The sequence below is a fragment of the Rhododendron vialii genome, chromosome 3a (assembly GCF_030253575.1).
Source record: "Rhododendron vialii isolate Sample 1 chromosome 3a, ASM3025357v1".
Lineage (NCBI taxonomy): Eukaryota > Viridiplantae > Streptophyta > Magnoliopsida > Ericales > Ericaceae > Rhododendron > Rhododendron vialii.
In genome coordinates, this window is record NC_080559.1 from 31,685,107 (window position 1) to 31,703,893 (window position 18,787).

The 18,787-nt window shown below is 41.7% G+C and overlaps 3 protein-coding genes, 1 long non-coding RNA gene and 1 pseudogene across 4 annotated transcripts; 1 reads left to right on the forward strand and 4 right to left on the reverse strand.

Annotated features, from left to right (window-relative positions):
* Positions 1-186: 186 nt before the first annotated feature.
* Positions 187-2,985, reverse strand: LOC131321345 (cytochrome P450 89A2-like; annotated as a pseudogene).
* A 52-nt stretch (positions 2,986-3,037) lies between these two features.
* LOC131319992 (uncharacterized) lies at positions 3,038-4,429 on the forward strand. The gene is made up of 2 exons (XR_009198087.1): positions 3,038-3,947; positions 3,996-4,429. It is a non-coding gene; the product is annotated as an uncharacterized LOC131319992 (long non-coding RNA).
* On the reverse strand, positions 4,050-7,655 carry LOC131319991 (cytochrome P450 89A2-like). Its single transcript, XM_058350499.1, has 2 exons — positions 6,836-7,655; positions 4,050-5,163 (listed from the first exon to the last, which is right to left on the reverse strand). Exons 1-2 carry the CDS (start codon positions 7,524-7,526, stop codon positions 4,253-4,255), a joined length of 1,602 nt encoding a protein of 533 aa, XP_058206482.1. The 5' UTR covers positions 7,527-7,655; the 3' UTR covers positions 4,050-4,252.
* A 1,985-nt stretch (positions 7,656-9,640) lies between these two features.
* LOC131319990 (cytochrome P450 89A2-like) lies at positions 9,641-12,828 on the reverse strand. The gene is made up of 2 exons (XM_058350498.1): positions 12,045-12,828; positions 9,641-10,828 (listed from the first exon to the last, which is right to left on the reverse strand). The coding sequence occupies exons 1-2, from the start codon at positions 12,745-12,747 to the stop codon at positions 9,918-9,920; spliced, it is 1,614 nt and encodes a 537-aa protein (XP_058206481.1). The 5' UTR covers positions 12,748-12,828; the 3' UTR covers positions 9,641-9,917.
* Positions 12,829-14,520: 1,692 nt separating this feature from the next.
* LOC131319989 (cytochrome P450 89A2-like) lies at positions 14,521-17,647 on the reverse strand. Its single transcript, XM_058350497.1, has 2 exons — positions 16,888-17,647; positions 14,521-15,665 (listed from the first exon to the last, which is right to left on the reverse strand). The coding sequence occupies exons 1-2, from the start codon at positions 17,588-17,590 to the stop codon at positions 14,755-14,757; spliced, it is 1,614 nt and encodes a 537-aa protein (XP_058206480.1). The 5' UTR covers positions 17,591-17,647; the 3' UTR covers positions 14,521-14,754.
* Between the last annotated feature and the right edge of the window lie 1,140 nt (positions 17,648-18,787).

Consider the following 18,787-nt stretch of genomic DNA (forward strand, 5'->3'; position numbering starts at 1 on the left):
TTTTAACGAAAGTTACTATGTCATTCATATTTATACATTTGCAATGCAAACCTTGAATAGTAATACTGTTTATTATCTTCCGGGGACACTCTTTTAGTATTTCTCACATGTTTAATTTTAAAATTCGGCACCTCTTTCAACAAAATCCAAGTTCCACCTTTGGGAACTACATAAAAGAGGAGAATATTATTTTTCAAGAAGCCTTCTAGGGGAGATGTGGGCCCGAAATATTTTATGACGGTAATAAACTCCTGCTTCTCCGATAGATCAATAGTATTTTCCCTCCTACGATCTTCCATTCAAAATACCAAACCAAATTTGCCACGAAAAGCTCCAAGTGAAGCAAAGCCCAGCCAGTTGCCGTACAAATCCTCCTTCCTGCCCCAAACGGCATCATTTTGATCTCCCTACTTCCCGTTATATCAAATAAATCTATTGCCTCACCGTTGCCGCTACTAGTATTAATAAAGAACCTCTCAGGTTTGAACACCAAAGGTTCGTCCCACACCTTTGGGTCGCACCCAATGTCCGCCACCAAGAAATTGACTAGAGCATCCTTGGGAACTAGGTAACCCCCCAATTCGACGTCCTTGGTCACTGTGTGGGGCAGAACGAAGTGCGAAGGTGGGTGGCGCCTAAGGCCTTCTAAAACCACAGATTTTAAGTACGGCATCCTTTGTAAATCCTCCTCTTTTAAAATTACCATTTCTTTCTCGTTCTTCTCTCTGAGTTGGGGCAATGGGCTCACAATGCCATTGATCTCTTCGTACAGCTTGGTTTGAACATGAGGGTACTTGACCAAATTGGCCATGATCCATTGCAATGCAATGGAGGTCGTATCGGTTCCTCCGTTGAGAAACTCACTGCAAAGGCTCACCATCTCTTTCTCGTTGAGCTTAATTTCTCTTCTCTTTCGGAAGCTCCAGATCCACCAGCGTGTGATAGGAATGGCAAACGTACCCGCCCCGCCCCGAACAGGGCGGGGTTTTCACTCCATTTTCCGGTGTCGGGTCGGGGTTGAGGTAAAATTTCCCAAACCCACCCGGGTTCGGGTGAAAGTATCCCGCCCCGAACCCGCCCCGAAACTACCCACCCGAAACTACCCGACCCGGCGAGCTCGCGCGGGTGTGTGTCTATTATATGTATATATATATATATATATATATATATATGTATATGTATATATATATGTATATGTATATATATATGTATATGTATATATATATGTATATGTATTTATATATGTATATGTATATATATATGTATATGTATTTATTTGTATATGTATATATACTTATATACATGTCCTTTAATTTTTTTAGCATTAATCCAAAAAACAATATCTCTTTACTGTCAAATAGTCTAATCAAATTTAAAAAAGAAATAAAAATTGATATGTATTGGTGTTTAGTGGATTTTTTTAAAAGTTTTCTTCAAATATTTATAATAAATCCTACACATAAAGAAATGGAATGAAGTTTCTAAAATACTGATTGCAATTAAAAGTTTAGATAAAATCGCGATACCAAAAGAAACATAAATAATTTCAAATTTTTTATTTTTATTTTGCATTTTTTTAATTTTTTACTTATATTTTAATTTTTTTAATTTTTATGGGACGGGGCGGGGCGGGTAAACCCGTTCCCCGATTGGGGCGGGGACGGAGGTACCCCAAAAAACCCGGTCGGGGTCGGGGCGGGGCCGGGGGTGGGTAATGATTTTCAAGTCAAGGTCGGGGTATGCAAAAACCCGCCCCACCCCGCCCCGTTGCCACTCCTAAGCATGTCCATGTATGCCACCACACGCTCCTTTCTAGGTTCGGTTTTTTGCTGTCGTCGTTTAACGTTGTCCCTGCGGGATCTGATGAGAGGGATCATGACATCTTCTTTACTCTGGTTCAGTTGTATAAGCTCCTGCCAACGATTGCGAAACAATGTTTTACCTGGAAAAAAAATGCTTAGACACAACCAATTAGGTGCAAGTACTCAAACCTTGAATACTGTGTGTAAAAATTTGCATATGTGTGTATTATACGGTTCGAATCAATTTGGAACCATAATCATGAATGTGAATTCACAAACTAAACCATATAACGCGGTTTCTAGATTTTTTTAAACTATGACCAAATCATATTACTAAAACAACTGTTCGCGGTTTGATGTACTCGATTGGTTTAGAGGTTTAACGAATTTTTTCTCACTCCTAACAACAACTGTTCAAACAATTATGCGATAAGATTCGCTTCTTTTAGAAAAGAAGCGGACCACTTACCTAGCATGGGAAAAAAATCGAGTACGTCGAACCGTCTAGCGCTCCCTTGCATTTGGCGCCGAACCCTCTCAACTTCCCTGATTTGCTTCTCTTCTAACTTGTCCCCAAAGCACATCAATACCAAAAGGCAGAACATGGCGTACTGGAAATGATCCACCACCCTGACCCCCTCGGCGGCGGACCGGGACTCCCCGAGGAGGCGGTTGAACAGGATTGTTAGAACCCACTGGCGGGCCGCGGAGTAGGATTTGACGCGGGAGGGGTGGAGGATCTCCGAGGTCAGGTTGCAGCGGAGGAGGCGCCAGGTGGGTCCGTAGGGGGCGGAGCCGATACTGTGCTGGTTGCTGGTGGTGATCTTGCCGGCGGGCGAGGGCCTTGGGTCGGTCGGCGAAGACGGCTTTGTTTTGGACGAGGGCTTGGTGGGCCAGGGTGGGGGTGCCGATGAAGATGGCCGGGCGGGACCCGACACAGAGGGTGAAGATGGGGCCGTGTTTCGCCCGGAGGGAACGGAAGGCGGAAGGGTATTCGGAGAATGGTGTGCGGAGGAGCCAAAATAAGTTGCCGGTTTTACCCAAAAAAAGATAAGTTGCCGATTACCGGAACGGTCATGGGTCCGGGGGGGAGTTTCTTTTGGTGGGAAATGTTGAAGACGATGGTTTTGATTACAGCTGAGATGCACAGGGAGATGAGGATTATGATGAACCAGGTTTCCATCTCTCTCTCTCTCATGATCTCTCTTTCTCTCTCTCCTAGAATATAGTATCATGCAAATATTTTACCACATCAATCTTCAAAGTCAACAATCATGATATTGTACAAACATTTGATTGTTCAAACGTCATACCTTAAATGAAATACTACTAGCATTGTTGGAAAATCTATTTGATATCCTCCAAAAACATACTGTTTCTGTTTATCAGCCATACAACGATGGACTGCCAAAGTTGAATTCTTTTAAAATAAAGATGCTTAGCCGGTGCCGTTAGCGACCTAGGGACGGCAGGATCAACGGTGCTTCAGAATGCTCTGCCGTTTTGGGAGTTAAAAGAGATCCCCAAGGCCCCACTGTTTGAGCCCCATTTGGAAACCAATAAGCATGACCAAATGAATTGATAGCACTTGATGAATTTTGAACCTGATATCTTGGGAGATAGTAAATCCTAAATCTCAGGTCTTGACCTCCGGACCATCCTTGGGGTTTTGTCATTTAAAAACTTTGAGAGATGACTTACAATCTTTTGGGACGAAATGAGTATCTCAATTTGTAAATTTAGCTTTTTGGAAAGACAAAACTAGGCATACAAGAATCATTTTCGTTTTTCGTGAATCTGTTTTTAACTTATCGGTGATAAAATTTTGACCTGATATATAAGAACACTCCAGCAAATTCAAATAGAAAAAGAAGCAAAAGGCCAAAAGTAGAGGTGTTGTGGTGGAGAGAGCTAGTAACTAACTGCTTGCAATAAAACTAACTGCTTGCACTAAATAACGAGGGTTTTGGCGTAGCAGGGCCAACCAAACAACGAATACAAGCCAAAAAATGGTGTGCATTATTTAAGCCTAAAACGGCAGCACTTTCGAGCACCGTTGATCTTGCCGTCCTACTGTTACTGACAATGTCAGGAGACGACTTACGAGTGATATAGCCAGTCTCGGGTCGTACGAATTAGTATGAAGTGGAGGCGCAAACAGCATAGTAATTGGAAGTGGAAACTCAACCGAAGCAGGAAATGCGAACAGCATAGGAAATGGAAGCAGCAACTCAACCGAAGCAGAGAGGCAAGCAAAATAAACACTTGTAACACGAAAGCATATAAACATATACATGGACACAAAACATCCTCAAGTCAAAATAAACAGGAAAAATGCGCAACCACAATCTAGTATACGACAACTAAAATGCTAAATCCTTGCAACATTCCAATTACAACATATAATGTTCTGTTCGTGAATATTGTAGGTAGATTCCCACTAATCTTGTTTATTGATTTTGAGAAAGTCCTCTTGGGGAGATGCGGGCCCGCAGTGGATATTTCATCACGGTAGTGAACTCCTGCTTCTCCGATAGATCAACGGTATCCCCTTCAACAGCTGTCCATTCAAAATACCAAACCAAATTCGCAACGAAAAACTCCAAGTGAAGCATAGCCATCCCAGCTGCTGGACAAATTCTCCTTCCTGCACCAAACGGCATCATTTTGATCTCCCTACTTCCCGTTACATCAAACAAATCTGGCGCTCCACTGCCGCCGTCAGTTGTATTAGTAAAGAACCTCTCAGGCTTGAACTCCATAGGTTCATCCCACACATTTGGGTCCCACCCGATATCCGCCACCATGAAGTTGATCATGGCACCCTTGGGCACCAAGTAGCCCTCAAATTCTACGTCCTTGGTCACCGTGTGGGGCAAGACTAGGTGCCCGGGTGGGTGACGCCTAAGACCTTCCAAAACCACGGATTTTAAGTACAACATTCTTTGTAAATCATCCTCCTTAATCATTACCATGTTCTCGTTCTCCTCTCCGAGTTGGGGTGATGGGCCCATAGTGCCATATAGCTCTTCGTACAGCTTGGTTTGAACATGAGGGTACTTGACCAAATTGGCCATGATCCATTGCAATGCAGTGGAGGTCGTATCGGTGCCTGCGTTGAGAAACTCACTGCAGAGGCCCACCATCTCCCCCTCATTGAGCTTTCTCTTCTCGTCGGGAAGCTCCAAATCCACCAAGGTGTCCACGTATGCCACCACACTCTCTTTGTCGGGTTCCACTTTTCCCTCTTTTCGCTGTTTAACAACTTCTACTCGGGATCTGATAAGAGGGACCAATACATCTTCTTGACTCTTACGCAGCTGTAAGAATTCCCTCCAACGATTGCGAAACACTATCTTACCTGGAAAAAAAACAGCAGCCAAAGCCAATAAGACCCTGATTGAAGCCCAAATAGTGTGCTGAGATGCCAAAATGTACTGAAATATTGTATGATATATGCATTAAAACCGTAAACATTCTGGCATTCATTACTTCTTAACTATTGTCCTGTCCATAGGGCTGATCTTATGCGACAAAGTTACGAGTACCTATTTTCTCAAAGAGAAGAAAATGGATATCACAATCGGGGTAGTGGAAAACAATTGGAACACTTCTTGCCAGGCCACTGCAGAATGAGCATTCTAGAGGAAGTTAGGCCCAGGAACGCAACAGATCAGGCCAACCCTACATTTTTTAGGGGGGGTTTCAATCAAGTTGCAGGAACTTAATGGTGGTCCTTAAGAGACCAATTTTATGAGCATTTAAGCTATATTTCGTTTGTGCCGCAAAAGGAACTTTAAGGGCAGTGAATTCGACCTAAAAAATATTATAAAAAGCAATTTAGAGCCTAGTCTGATTGATTTAAAATCAATTTGGGCATTTGAATTTCCGGGGACAATTGGCATTTAAATGGGCCATTAAAGCCACAAAGGTTTGACAGACTCAAAGCCAGCCCTTTCTATCACGGACTGAATATTTATTTAATCGTTCAACCTCTGACCTTGAGCATCCCCAATTGCAGGAGAAATTTTTCGGTGTCGGATGGGTATATCTCACGTGGTATCCGTTCGGCACAATTAGGCCGTCCAATACACTTTTGGATGGCTCGGATTGAAACCCTCTCTCTCCTTCATCCCAACACTTTCTCTCTCATTTTTCTCTCCAAATTCGAGCCGTCCAAAAACACAATGGACGGCTCCATATTGGGCATGGATAACTGTTCTCTCTCCATGTTGGGCACCAATAATTATAAATCGCCTTTCGAGATCGTCACGCGCATTAGGTGACAATTAAAGTTGAGCCAACTAGAACAGATTTCAATATGAGAGTAAGTCTACAGTTACCGATCGGGAAATCGTGATCGGAATCTCGACGCCCCGCTGGGCATACTCCAGCCACCGGACGGCCGATCCGATCCGTCCAATAATTCTATAAAAAAAAACCGAATGGGCACGCTTGAGAATAAACGGCATCCGACGTGTGTAAGTGGCCGATCCAAGCACTCCATTTTTGTGTTTGGATCGGCCAAAAAAGGAGTGCATGGATCGACCACTTACACACGTCGGATGCCATTTATTCTCGCAAGTGCCCACTCGATTTTTTTTTTTTAGAATTATTGGATGGATCGGATCGGCCATCTGGTGGCCGGAGAGTGCCCGCAGGACGTAGGGATTCCGATCGGGATTTCCCGATCGGTAACTGTAGACTTTCTGTTTCAACAACAATTTAACTTCAGCTCCAACAATATTGGGAACACCTATCAACAGCCTTTTTCTATTAACAGTTACCGCAAAAGTTAGAGAAGGGATCACCCTCAATGAATGTTTAGGACAACTAATAATTTCTCAAGAGACTCGTACTAAAAAACAAATTCTCAATAGACCTCGTTCTGATAATGAGTTTATCGTACTAATAAGATAGTGTAATGTCAACCGCAAGATTGCACAAAAGACTTTTCCGAGAAGAGACCGGAAAGGAAGGAAGGTACAGACACTTCTTCGTACAGAAGATTAGACTCTGTAAAGAACACATACCTAGCATGGGCCAAACGTTGAGAATCTGGAACCGCCTAGAACTCACAAGCAATTCGCGCTGAACCCTCTCAACGGCCCTGATTTGCTTCTCATCTAACCTGTCCCCAAAACACATCAACACCAAGAGGCAAAACATGGCGTACTGGAAGTGATCCACCAACCGAACCCCCTCCGCCGCGGACCGTGACTCCCCGGCGAGGCGTTCGAACAGAATCGCCAGAACCCACCGGCGGGCGCCGGAGTAGGACTTGACGCGGGAGGGGTGGAGGATCTCCGACGTCAGGTTGCGGCGGAGGAGGCGCCACGTGGGGCCGTACCCGGCGGAGCTGATGTTGTGCTGGTTGCTGCTGATGATCTTGAGCGTGGCGGGGGGCGCGGGGCGGTCGGAGAAGACGGCGCCGTTCTGGACGAGGGCCTGGTGGGCCAGGGCGGGGCTGGAGATGAGGATGCCGGGGCGGAACCCGAGGCTGATGGTGATGATGGGGCCGTACTTCTCCCGGTAGGAGCGGAGGGCGGATTCGAATTCGGTGAATGATTTGCGGAGGAAGAGGAGGTTGGTGATCAGTGGGATGGTGGTGGGTCCAGGGGGGAGTTTGTTTCTGTGGTGGGGAGGAGAGTGGATTAGGCTGAGGACGGGTTTGATGAGAGCTGCGATGCACAGGGAGATGACGATGATGAACCAGGTCTCCATTTCTCTCTCTCTCTCTCTCTGAAAGACCTGGGGGTATATATGATGGGTCTCGGAAATCTGGAACTTGAGGGAAAAGAAAAGAGCAGAAAGTGTAGAGGAAAGTGCGAATGACAATTGACAAATCCTAGTAGTATATCCAAACAAATCAATTGACAAATCCTATCACTTATAATCTAATAATTTATTTGCTTAAAATAAGCTAAATAGAGTAACAATTATGAATAATCAATTAGTATTAAGTTTTTTTTCTGTAGCTTATTTGACCTAAAAATGTTGAATTTTTTAATTTCACATTTGAAGCTATTTTTTCTTATTTTAAGTTGTTAAAACATCAATGGATAAAAAAGTTTTAAAGTGAATAATTTCCGTTCCGCTAAGAAAAATAAATATTTTTTGAATTAAAAGTGATTTATTGTGAGAGAATGACTTGTCTCGTAAAGCAAAAAAATAAACATACTTAAAAAATAAAAATTTTAGCGAAACAGGACAATTTAGTTTTACTCAAGTTTCAAAAACAGTAAGTTTATAAAAAGTTATTATTTACAGCTTATTCAAACAAGTAGGGTGTACTTTTTAAACAATTTATAAATAGTTTTGTAACTTATTTTAATTTTTTATGCCGATAATCTTGAAACCTGCTCCTATAATTTTAGTAAACGGGGTGATTGTTTCTTTCATTATTTTTATACTTCGCCTCATTTTTTTTTTTCTCAGTCAAAATCGAGTGCAAGCCGAGAGAGGCGGTTCTGGGCTCTCAGTACTTTGGGTGAGGTTCAAGTTCTATCTGCCTCTTTTTCTTTTAAAGCGGGATCTTCACGGGCGAAAATTCATGTGGCTATATGCTGAGAGATTTTTCGGCCGTTGATTTTGAAATATAAAAAAAATTATACTCCTTACAATTCAACGGTCTGAAAATCTCTCAGTACAGAGACACAAAAATTTTCAGGATGGTGGGGATCGAACCCCCTTTTCTTTTGGGAAAATGACGGCCAAGGACGTGTTTTGATAATTAATACCCGACAAGGACATTTTCAGTATTGACAAATGTTCTTAGCTTATCCTTGGCCGGTATTAATTATCAAAACACGTCCTGGGCCGTCATTTTAGCACTAATATCTGACCCGCTAATCGATTTTTAAGAACCGAAACAAAAAAACAAAAAAAAACATTTTTTTCTAAACTGATGCCCCACCTGAGACAATTTCCAGTTGTCGTGAAAGGAATAACAATATGCAAGAAAGTCGTGTCTTAAACTTCTAGTACTCCCTACTTGTCAAAAAAAAAAAAAAAAAAACTTCTAGAACTCCTTCCATCTCAATTTGTTTGTCCAATTTTGACGTACGCGTCTTTTAAAAAATTGTTTATATCTCATAATTTGTAATGTTTTATTTACATAATTTCGAAAACATCTTATATTAGATCTAATTAAGATACTATATCAACCAAGATCTATATTACATGTAAAAAATATTATAAATTGAAGTATATATACAATTTTGTAGGAAGTCCCAAATAGTGAAAATGAACAAATAAATCGGAACGGAAGGAGTATCTAGTAGTAGTACAGTAGTTTTTTCCCCAAAAGATATATTTTGCAGATATTTTGTATTACTTATATATAAGGTGGCAAATGGGCGGGTTTGAACAGGTTAAAATAAGTTATGAGTTGAATATGAACGGATCAAATACGAATAGTAGACAGGTTAAATTATTAGTTTCAACTTTGTCATAAATTTTTTATCAAATGAATACATGAAGTGTGAACAGAGCTTTAGTACGTTATTCATTTTTTTACATGGCGCTTCATGTCTTCATGTGGTATTGTTAATTCTATTATTTGTAGACTGACCAAGCTTATAACCGATTCTTTTCGTCTCATTTTGTTTGTTTAATTTATTTTTTTAGTGTCCTAAGATTTTATTCCGTGCTGCTAGCGATAAGATCACGTCAGGAGACGACTTACAAGTGATATAGCCAATCTCGGGTAATTCAAAATATGAAGTAGAGGCGCAAAACCAGCATAGAACAGGGAAAGGCACAAGCTCAATGGAAGCAATGCAGAAAAAATAAACACTTCTGGAAAAAAGAGCGAGGATGTAGGCCTGCAGTGGATATTTCATCACGATAATAAATTCCTGCTTCTCCGATAGATCAACAGTATCACCTTCTGACAATATTACACATGAAAGCATATACACATACATGGATACACTGGATCGTCAAGACAAAATAGCAGGATAACAGAGCGTCCGCAATCTAGTACTGCTAAAATGCCCAATCCTGAATGCTTGACTTTGCCTTCAATTCAAACATATCTAGCAACATTCCAATTTCAACGTACATTAATGATCTATTTGCACACTATTATAGTTAGATACCCAATAATCATTTTTACAGAGTTTGAGACAACCATCTAGGGGAGATGTGGGCCCGCAGTGGATATTTCATCATGACAGTGAACTCCTGCTTCTCCGATAGATCAACGGTATCTCTTTCCACAGCGGTCCATTCAAAATACCAAACCAAATTCGCTAGAAAAAACTCCAAGTGAAGCATAGCCATCCCAGCTGCTGGACAAATTCTCCTTCCTGCCCCAAACGGCATCATTTTGATCTCCCTTCTTCCTGTTATATCGAACAAATCTGGTGCCCCATCGCCACCGCTAATAGTATTAGTAAAGAACCTCTCAGGCTTGAACTCCATAGGTTCATCCCACACCTTTGGGTCCAACCCGATGTCCGCCACCATGAAGTTGATCATCGCACCCTTGGGCACCAGGTAACCATCCAATTCTACGTCATTGGTCACCGTGTGGGGCAAGACAAAGTGCCCCGGTGGGTGGCGCCTAAGACCTTCCAAAACCACAGATTTTAAGTACGGCATTCTCTGTAAATCCTCCTCCTTAATCATTACCATGTTCTCATTCTTCTCTCTGAGTTGCGGCGATGGGCCCACAATGCCATGGATTTCTTCGTACACCTTGGTTTGAACATGAGGGTACTTGACCAAATTGGCCATGATCCATTGCAATGCGGTGGAGGTTGTATCGGTGCCTCCATCGAGGAACTCGCCACAAAGGCTCACCATCTCCTTCTCGTTGAGCTTTCTCTTTTCATCCGGAAGCTCCAGATCCAACAAGGTGTCCACATATGCCACCACACTCTCTTTGTAAGATTCCGTTTTCTCCTGTTGTCGTCGTTTAACAACTTCCCTTCGGGATCTGATAAGAGGGATTAAGACATCTTCTTGACTCTGACGTAGCTGTAAGAGTTCCTTCCAACGATTATGAAACACTATCTTACCTGAAAAAAAGCAGTAGCTTGAATAGTGTGTTGACATATGTAAATTAAAACCATCAAGTCCAAACGTACTGAAATACTGTATGAAATTAATGTGTATCGACACTCTATAGTACTAACATGGCTGATCTACAAAACACAAAAAAATCCAAATATGTGGCCAATTCACGAGTATCTACTTAATTTCTTCGAAGAGACTAGTCTTCTTTTACACTAAGGATCCTTTGAATTGGACCACATAGATATCACAATTTGGGGTAGTGGAAAATAATTGGAACCCCTAGCATGGCTGATCTATCGATCTCTACTGTTTTTACTAGTGAGTCTTACCAGGTCAATTGCAGTACAATCATTCTAGAGGAAATTAGCTAGGCCTAGTTAGGAAGGCAACAGATCAGGCCAACCCTACATTTTCTTACGAGAGAGTCTTACCAGGTTAATTGTGGTCCTCAAGAGACCAAGGTTATGAGCATTTAAGCAGTATTTTCTTGGGGGAATTGCGATTCAGTGGTAAATGGGGCATTTACTCCCATTTTCATGTTCCAATTTTTCGGATTAATCCTAATGTGATGGACGGAGGAATTGAAAATTATTTACGCATACATGTAAGAACATGTTTTGCGGACAAATATACCCCTCATTATGACAATCCAGTCATCCTCATTTGGGTGCAATGTAATTGTCAAAGCGTGCCATATATAATGATCACCCTGTGCAATATTGTGCATTAGAAGAACATTGAAGGACAGTGAACTTCACAAATAAAAAAGCAATTTAGGGCTTTGTCTGACTGATTTTAAAGCCATTGCGGTGTTAACTTCAGCTCTAATTAATATTTAGAGAAGGGTGACTCGTACTGATAATGAATTTTTATGTAAAGCACGCTAGTGAGAAGTCCGGCAACTGTCCGGTATAGTTACGGGAAAGGAGAGAGATAAGTCCGGTAATTGTCCGGCAAGGGCGGAGCTATGTGCCCCGACTCCTGAGCACATAACGGATGAAATAGCTTAAAGAAAAAATATAATAATTAGTATACTTTAACGTCAATAGGCTAGAGTCATTTAAATGTAGAAATATGATATACTGAAAAACATAAAACTCTTATGATATGATAAGTATATATATGTTATATATGTTCTGATAAAAAATATGCCTGTTAAGCCGGCTTCGATGGTCATAATCTTAGCTCGCTGCTGTCGGGATAATTACTAGAGAGTACCTAGCATGGGCCAAATGTTGAGAATGTCGAACCGACTAAAATTCACTAGCATCTGGCGCTGAACCCTCTCAACGTCCCTGATTTGCTTCTCACCCAACTTGTCCCCAAAACACATCAACACCAAAAGGCAAAACATGGCGTACTGGAAATGATCCACCAGCTGAACCCCCTCCGCCGCCGACCGCGACCCGACGAGGCGTTCGAACAAGATTTCCAAAACCCACTGGCGGGCGGCGGAGTAGGACTTGACGCGGGAGGGGTGGAGAATCTCCGACATCAGGTTGCGGCGGAGGAGACGCCACGTGGGGCCGTACCCGGCCGAGCTGATGCTGTGCTGGTTGCTGCTGATGACTTTTCCCGTGGCGAGGGCCCTGGGCCGGTCGGAGAAGACGGCGCCGTTCTGGACGAGGGCTTGGTGGGCCAGGGCAGGGGTGCCGATGAAGATGGCCGGGCGGGAACCGACACGGAGGGTGATGATGGGGCCGTGTTTGGCCCGGAAGGAACGGATGGCGGATTCGAATTCGGAGAAATTTCTCCGGAGGAATATGAAGTTTCCGATAAGTGGGATGGTGGTGGGTCCAGGAGGGAGGTTCTTCTTCTTGACCTTGTGGTTGGAAGTGGGAGGAGGGAAGACTAAGTTGAAGATGGGTTTGATGAGAGCTGAGATGCACAGGGAGATGATGATGATGAACCAGGTCTCCATATCTCTCTTTCTCTCTGGCAAATAGATATGGTTGGTGGGTTACATACAAAACTCTTTTTAAAGTATATCCTGTTATGTTTTAATCATTGTGGTATTTATAAAGACTATTCACCAAAATTATTCACTCCGAAAGGGCCCTTGCCAGACCCATTTTGATAAATTTCGACCGTTCATTTTACATATGTAGAGTCGCGAATGAATTAAATATCAAGCAATTTGTCAATAAGGCGTAATGAGACGTGACCGGCTATAATTAATGGTAGAAAGTGAATTATTTTGGGATAAAAGAATGCAATAAGAAAACTCCAAATTGTATGATAGGTCCGATTTTTGAAAGGACAAATACCCTTAGAGAATAGATGTTTCGGAGAGGTTGGAATAGTCAATGGAAAAGGATGAAAGGAATGATCTAGAAGGGTGATGAAGAGAGCACGGGTGAATAAAGAGGGATTAGGCAGTGGAGACTCTAACCGAGAAATTCTAAGGAGGAAAGATAATAGAGCTCCTGACAAAGGATAAGACCTCTTTTAAAATCAGTGCTCACCAACTTTCTCTCTCTAGGGAATGTTCACAATGTGCTCAATCTCTCTGGGATTCAATGAAGATACTTTCATATTTATAGATCACACAAGCTAATGCTCGGGCACCAAGTGACGCGCTGATAAAATGATACGTGTCCCTTCTGTATCCCCTGACCGCCGAGGTGTCGCTACTCTCGTGATGATCGCGAGTATGACGGTAAGCGTATTCTCTTATTCGTGGAGATCCTCTTCTTCTTTTATAGCCACCAAGCCACTAGATTCCCTTCATTCCCGTAGAGCAATATCGTGACCTATTCGGTCGCGCCAATACTGCTGCCAAGTCTCAAGGGGCCCCTCGGGTCCTGCCTAAAGGCCGGAGCAGACATATGAGTCTAGGCAAGTTCTTTGTGCATCTTGGTTAAACCGCGTTATTGTTTCCTTTAGATTAGAACCGCGCCAAACATCCACCTGAATAAATATAGTTCTCCCCTTAAAGGAGAAATTTGGGCTCGCGACCTTCATATGGGTGCTGCGGAGCGATGGGTAGCGCGTGGATCTATGCAAGGGGCCACGTGTCGCGATACTGAGGCGCCACGTAGTGAGCTAGGGTTCGTCGATCAAACCGTCAACCCCGCAAAATTGAGTATATGTGTCGCATGCCCATTGAATAGTCAGACGGTCAACGGTCGCGCCTATGGACCTTTCCAAACACAAATGAAAAGGAAACGATCCCATTGGATTTGTTTGTTTTGATAGTCATCCAGGAAACGTACAACGAGGCCCACGTGAAAGAGAGATTCTAGCTGAGAGTAGGTCCAGCTAGCAAAATATACATCAATTATTTGAAAAACGAAACCATACAAAAGCCTAGAAAAATCTTGATAAAAGCCTTAAATCGGTCTTGTCCATTCATCGTATCTGATTTTTCTGGCTTACTGAAGTGAACAAGTCTTCAAAACCTAGCCCAAGAAATTATAATATACAGTATATTCAGGATAAAAGCCTTAAATCACCATCAAGAATTCACAAGAGGGAATTAGCTTGCAAAAACATCCACTGGCGGGCCAGCCTGCGCTGAAGAATTCACCCACCGCGAAGAAGAAGATTCATAAGAGGGAGAAAAGAGATAGAAACAAGAAAATGAAATATTTCTATATTAAAGCAATAGAGAGTCTGGTATAGTGAGAGTAGAAAAATAAGTAGCTAAAGTTATAAAAAAAAAAAAAAAAAAGGAAAAAAAAAGAGAGATGACTTTTGAGGGATAATTTAACCAAAAATTTATTGAGGCTGATGCGAATGCTCTAAAACCAAGGCTAACAAGCTCCCTAGCTAATAACACATCTTTGTTTATAGAGGACACGACCATCTATCTTTCTTCCGAAGGATCAATGCATAAAATTAAAATAATCACCATGAATAGTTTCCCAAAATAAATAAGAAAACTAAAGAAGACTTGCAAGCTGAGCCATTTGTTAATAACACATTTTTACTGAGTCGCGGACAACCCTCTAGGGGAGATGTGGGCCCGCAGTGGATATTTCATCACGATAGTAAACTCCTGCTTCTCCGATAGATCAACAGTGTCACCTTCCACAGCGGTCCATTCAAAATACCAAACCAAATTCGCAATGAAAAACTCCAAGTGAAGTATAGCCATCCCAGCTGCTGGACAAATTCTCCTTCCTACACCAAACGGCATCATTTTGATCTCCTTGCTTCCTGTTATATCGAACAAATCCGGTACCCCATTGCCGCCGCTAATAGTATTAGTAAAGAACCTCTCAGGCTTGAACTCCATAGGTTCATCCCACACATTTGGGTCCCATCCGATGTCCGCCACCATGAAGTTGACGATGGCACCCTTGGGCACCAAGTAGCCCTCAAATTCTACGTCCTTGGTCACCGCGTGGGGCAAGACTAGGTGCCCGGGTGGGTGACGCCTAAGACCTTCCAAAACCACAGATTTTAAGTACGGCATTCTCTGTAAATCCTCCTCCTTAATCATTACCATGTTCTTGTTCTTCTCTCCGAGTTGGGGCGATGGGCCCACAATGCCATGGATTTCTTCGTACACCTTGGTTTGAACATGAGGGTACTTGACCAAATTGGCCATGATCCATTGCAATGCGGTGAAGGTTGTATCGGTGCCTGCGTCGAGGAACTCACTGCAAAGGGTCACCATCTCCTTCTCGTCGAGCTTTCTCTTTTCGTCCGGAAGCTCCAGATCCAACAAGGTGTCCACATATGCCACCACACTCTCTTTGTCAGATTCCGTTTTCCCCTGTTGTCGTCGTTTAACAACTTCCCTTCGGGATCTGATAAGAGGGATTAAGACATCTTCTTGACTTTGACGTAGCTGTAAGAGTTCCTTCCAACGATTGTGAAACACTATCTTACCTGGAAAAAAAAAAGCAGCAGCCCAAATAGTGTGTTGACATATATAGTAAAACAATAAGGTCTTCTATACTATGAAATGTGTATTAACACCCTATAGTTTAACATGGCTGATTAAATGTTTTTACTTTCCTTCTCTATCCTCGCTTCCAAAAGCAAAACACCCAAAAAAAAAACCAGATATGTGGCCAATTCACGAGTGTATCTATTTTCTTCAAAGAGAGTCTTTTACAGTAACGATCCTTTGAATTGGACCCCATAGATATCACAATCTGGGGTAGTGGAAAATAATTGGAACCCCTAGCATGGCTGATCTCATCTTTACTGTTTTTACTAGATAGTCTTGCCAGGTCAATGCAGTACAATCATTTTGGAGCAAAATTACGATTGAAACCTATATTTTTTTGAAAATAAGTTAATTTTTTCATCTTTATTCAAAAAAAATTGAATTTCGATTGTAATTTTTTACTTTTTAGATTCCTCTCATTATGACGATGCAATAATTTCTAAAAAATTAACAAATATGAAAAAAAAATTGAATAGGAACAAAAAAATAAGTCAATTAGCTTATTTAACCGAACGAGACCTTAATTGTGGTCCTCAAGAGACCAAGGTTAATTATGAGCATTTAAGGAGTTTGGGGGAATTGCGATTCAGAGGTAAATGGGGCATTTATTCCCATTTTCATGGTCCAATTTTTCGGAATCCCAACGCGATGGACAGAGGTAAACTATTTACGCATGCATGTAAGCACGTTTTTTTCTGGACGAATATATCCCACATAATGACAACCCAATCGTGTTCATTCGGATGCAATGTTATTCTCGAAGCGTGCCATGCATAATCAACCAACGTGCAATAATCAACCAACGTGCAATAGAAGGACATTGAAGGGCAGTGAACTTCACAAATAAAAAGGCAATTTAGGGCCTTGTCTGACTGATTTTAAAGCCATTGGGGTGTTAACTCAGCTCTAATATCTAGAGAAGGGTGACTTGTACTGATAATGAAATTTTATGTAAAGCACACTAATAAGAAGTTAGGCAACTGTCCGGGATAATTACTAGAGAGTAGAGAGATAGGTCCGATGACTGTCCGGGATAGATAATTACTAGAGAGTAGAGAGATAAGTCCGATGACTGTCCAGGATAATTGCTAGAGAGTAGAGAATATTCGGTTCGTTTAGAGAACACATAGGACATACGTACACATACGACATACGTACCTAGCATGGGCCAAACGTTGAGAATGTCGAACCGACTAGAATTCACTAGCATCTGGCGCTGAACCCTCTCAACGTCCCTGATTTGCTTCTCATCCAACTTGTCCCCAAAACACATCAACACCAAAAGGCAAAACATGGCGTACTGGAAATGATCCACCAGCCGAAACCCCTCAGCCGCCGACTGCGACCCGACGAGGCGTTCGAACAAGATTTCCAAAACCCACTGGCGGGCGGCGGAGTAGGACTTGACGCGGGAGGGGTGGAGGATCTCCGACGTCAGGTTGCGGCGGAGGAGACGCCACGTGGGGCCGTACCCGGCCGAGTTGATGCTGTGCTGGTTGCTGCTGATGACTTTTACCGTGGCGAGGGCCTCGGGCCGGTCGGAGAAGACGGCGCCGTTCTGGACGAGGGCTTGGTGGGCCATGGCAGGGGTTCCGATGAAGATGGCCGGGCGGGAACCAACCCGGAGGGTGATGATGGGGCCGTGTTTGGCGCGGAAGGAACGGATGGCGGATTCGAATTCGGAAAAATTTCTCCGGAGGAATATGAAGTTGCCGATAAGTGGGATGGTGGTGGGTCCGGGGGGGAGGTTCTTCTTCTTGACCTTGTGGTTGGAAGTGGGAGGAGGGAAGACTAGGTTGAAGATGGGTTTGATGAGAGCTGAGATGCACAGGGAGATGATGATGATGAACCAGGTCTCCATATCTCTCTCTCTCTCTCTCTCTGAGGCAAATAGATATGGTTAATTAGTGGGTTACATACAAAACTCTTTTATCCTTTTATATTACCAAGGATTGCCCGTATTTAAAGACACGAAACAATGCGTTTTGAACACAAAAAGTTTTTGATCTCAATTTTTTTTTGTTTTTGATCTCTCATCGCTATTTTCTAATTTAGAAACCCAACACCCTCTACAACCGTTGGATCGAATTTTCAAGGGATTATATCTATCCATTCGAGAATATACTTCATAATATAAATCTCCTAACCTTATGACTGATAAATTCTTTCAATTGATTACTTTTAAGTTTTTTCCTCAAAAGGCTTGATTATCTTTTTGAATTTGAATCAACTCATTAATTGATTTCCCTCTAAAGTTGATTTCCTTATATTCAATTCAATATTTGCTTTTAAATTGTTTTCTTTTAGGTTGATTTCCACATGTAGCTAAAAAATAATGAATTGAATGTACGAAAATCAACTTTAGAGGAAAATCAATAATTGATTTGAGTTAAACTATAAAAGATAATCAAGCCTTTTAAGGAAAAAACTTTAAACTAATCAATTGAGAGAATTTACTAGTCATAAGATTAGAAGGTTTATATTAGGAAGTATACTCTCGAACGGACGGATATAAACTATTCAAAATTTGATACGACAGTTGTTGATGGGGTTGGATTTATATGAGTAGACAAAAACTACTCTATTTTATAATATTCATCATATAAATCTCCTAACTTTATGACTGATAAATTCTTTCAATTGATTGCTTTTAAGTTTTTTCCTCAAAAGGCTTGATTATCTTTTTGAATTTAAATCAACTTATTAATTGATTTCCCTCTAAAGTTGATTTCCTTATATTCAATTCAATATTTGCTTTTAAATTGTTTTCTTTTAGGTTGATTTTCACATGTAGCTAAAAAATATTGAATTGAATATACAGAAATCAACTTTAGAGGAAAATCAATAATTGATTTGAGTTAAACTATAAAAGATTTTTAAGGAAAAAACTTAAAACTAATCAATTGAGAGAATTTACCAGTCATAAGATTAGGAGGTTTATATTAAAAAGTATACTCTCGAACGGACGGATATAAACTATTCAAAATATGATTCGACAGTTGTTGATGGTGTTGGGTTTATATGAGTAGACAGAAACTGCTCTATTTTATAATATAGA

What these genes read in the sequence shown, in the direction of transcription:
- LOC131319991 (XM_058350499.1), bottom strand. Translation starts at nt 7,526, where the DNA reads ATGGAGACCTGGTTCATCATCGTCATCTCCCTGTGCATCGCAGCTCTC. An exon ending in CAACGTTTGGCCCATGCTAG is followed by an intron (nt 5,164 to 6,835) that starts GTATGTGTTCTT and finishes TTTTTTTTCCAG; the next exon opens with GTAAGATAGTGTTTCGCAAT.
- LOC131319990 (XM_058350498.1), bottom strand. Translation starts at nt 12,747, where the DNA reads ATGGAGACCTGGTTCATCATCATCATCTCCCTGTGCATCTCAGCTCTC. An exon ending in CAACATTTGGCCCATGCTAG is followed by an intron (nt 10,829 to 12,044) that starts GTACTCTCTAGT and finishes GCTTTTTTTCAG; the next exon opens with GTAAGATAGTGTTTCATAAT.
- LOC131319989 (XM_058350497.1), bottom strand. Translation starts at nt 17,590, where the DNA reads ATGGAGACCTGGTTCATCATCATCATCTCCCTGTGCATCTCAGCTCTC. An exon ending in CAACGTTTGGCCCATGCTAG is followed by an intron (nt 15,666 to 16,887) that starts GTACGTATGTCG and finishes TTTTTTTTCCAG; the next exon opens with GTAAGATAGTGTTTCACAAT.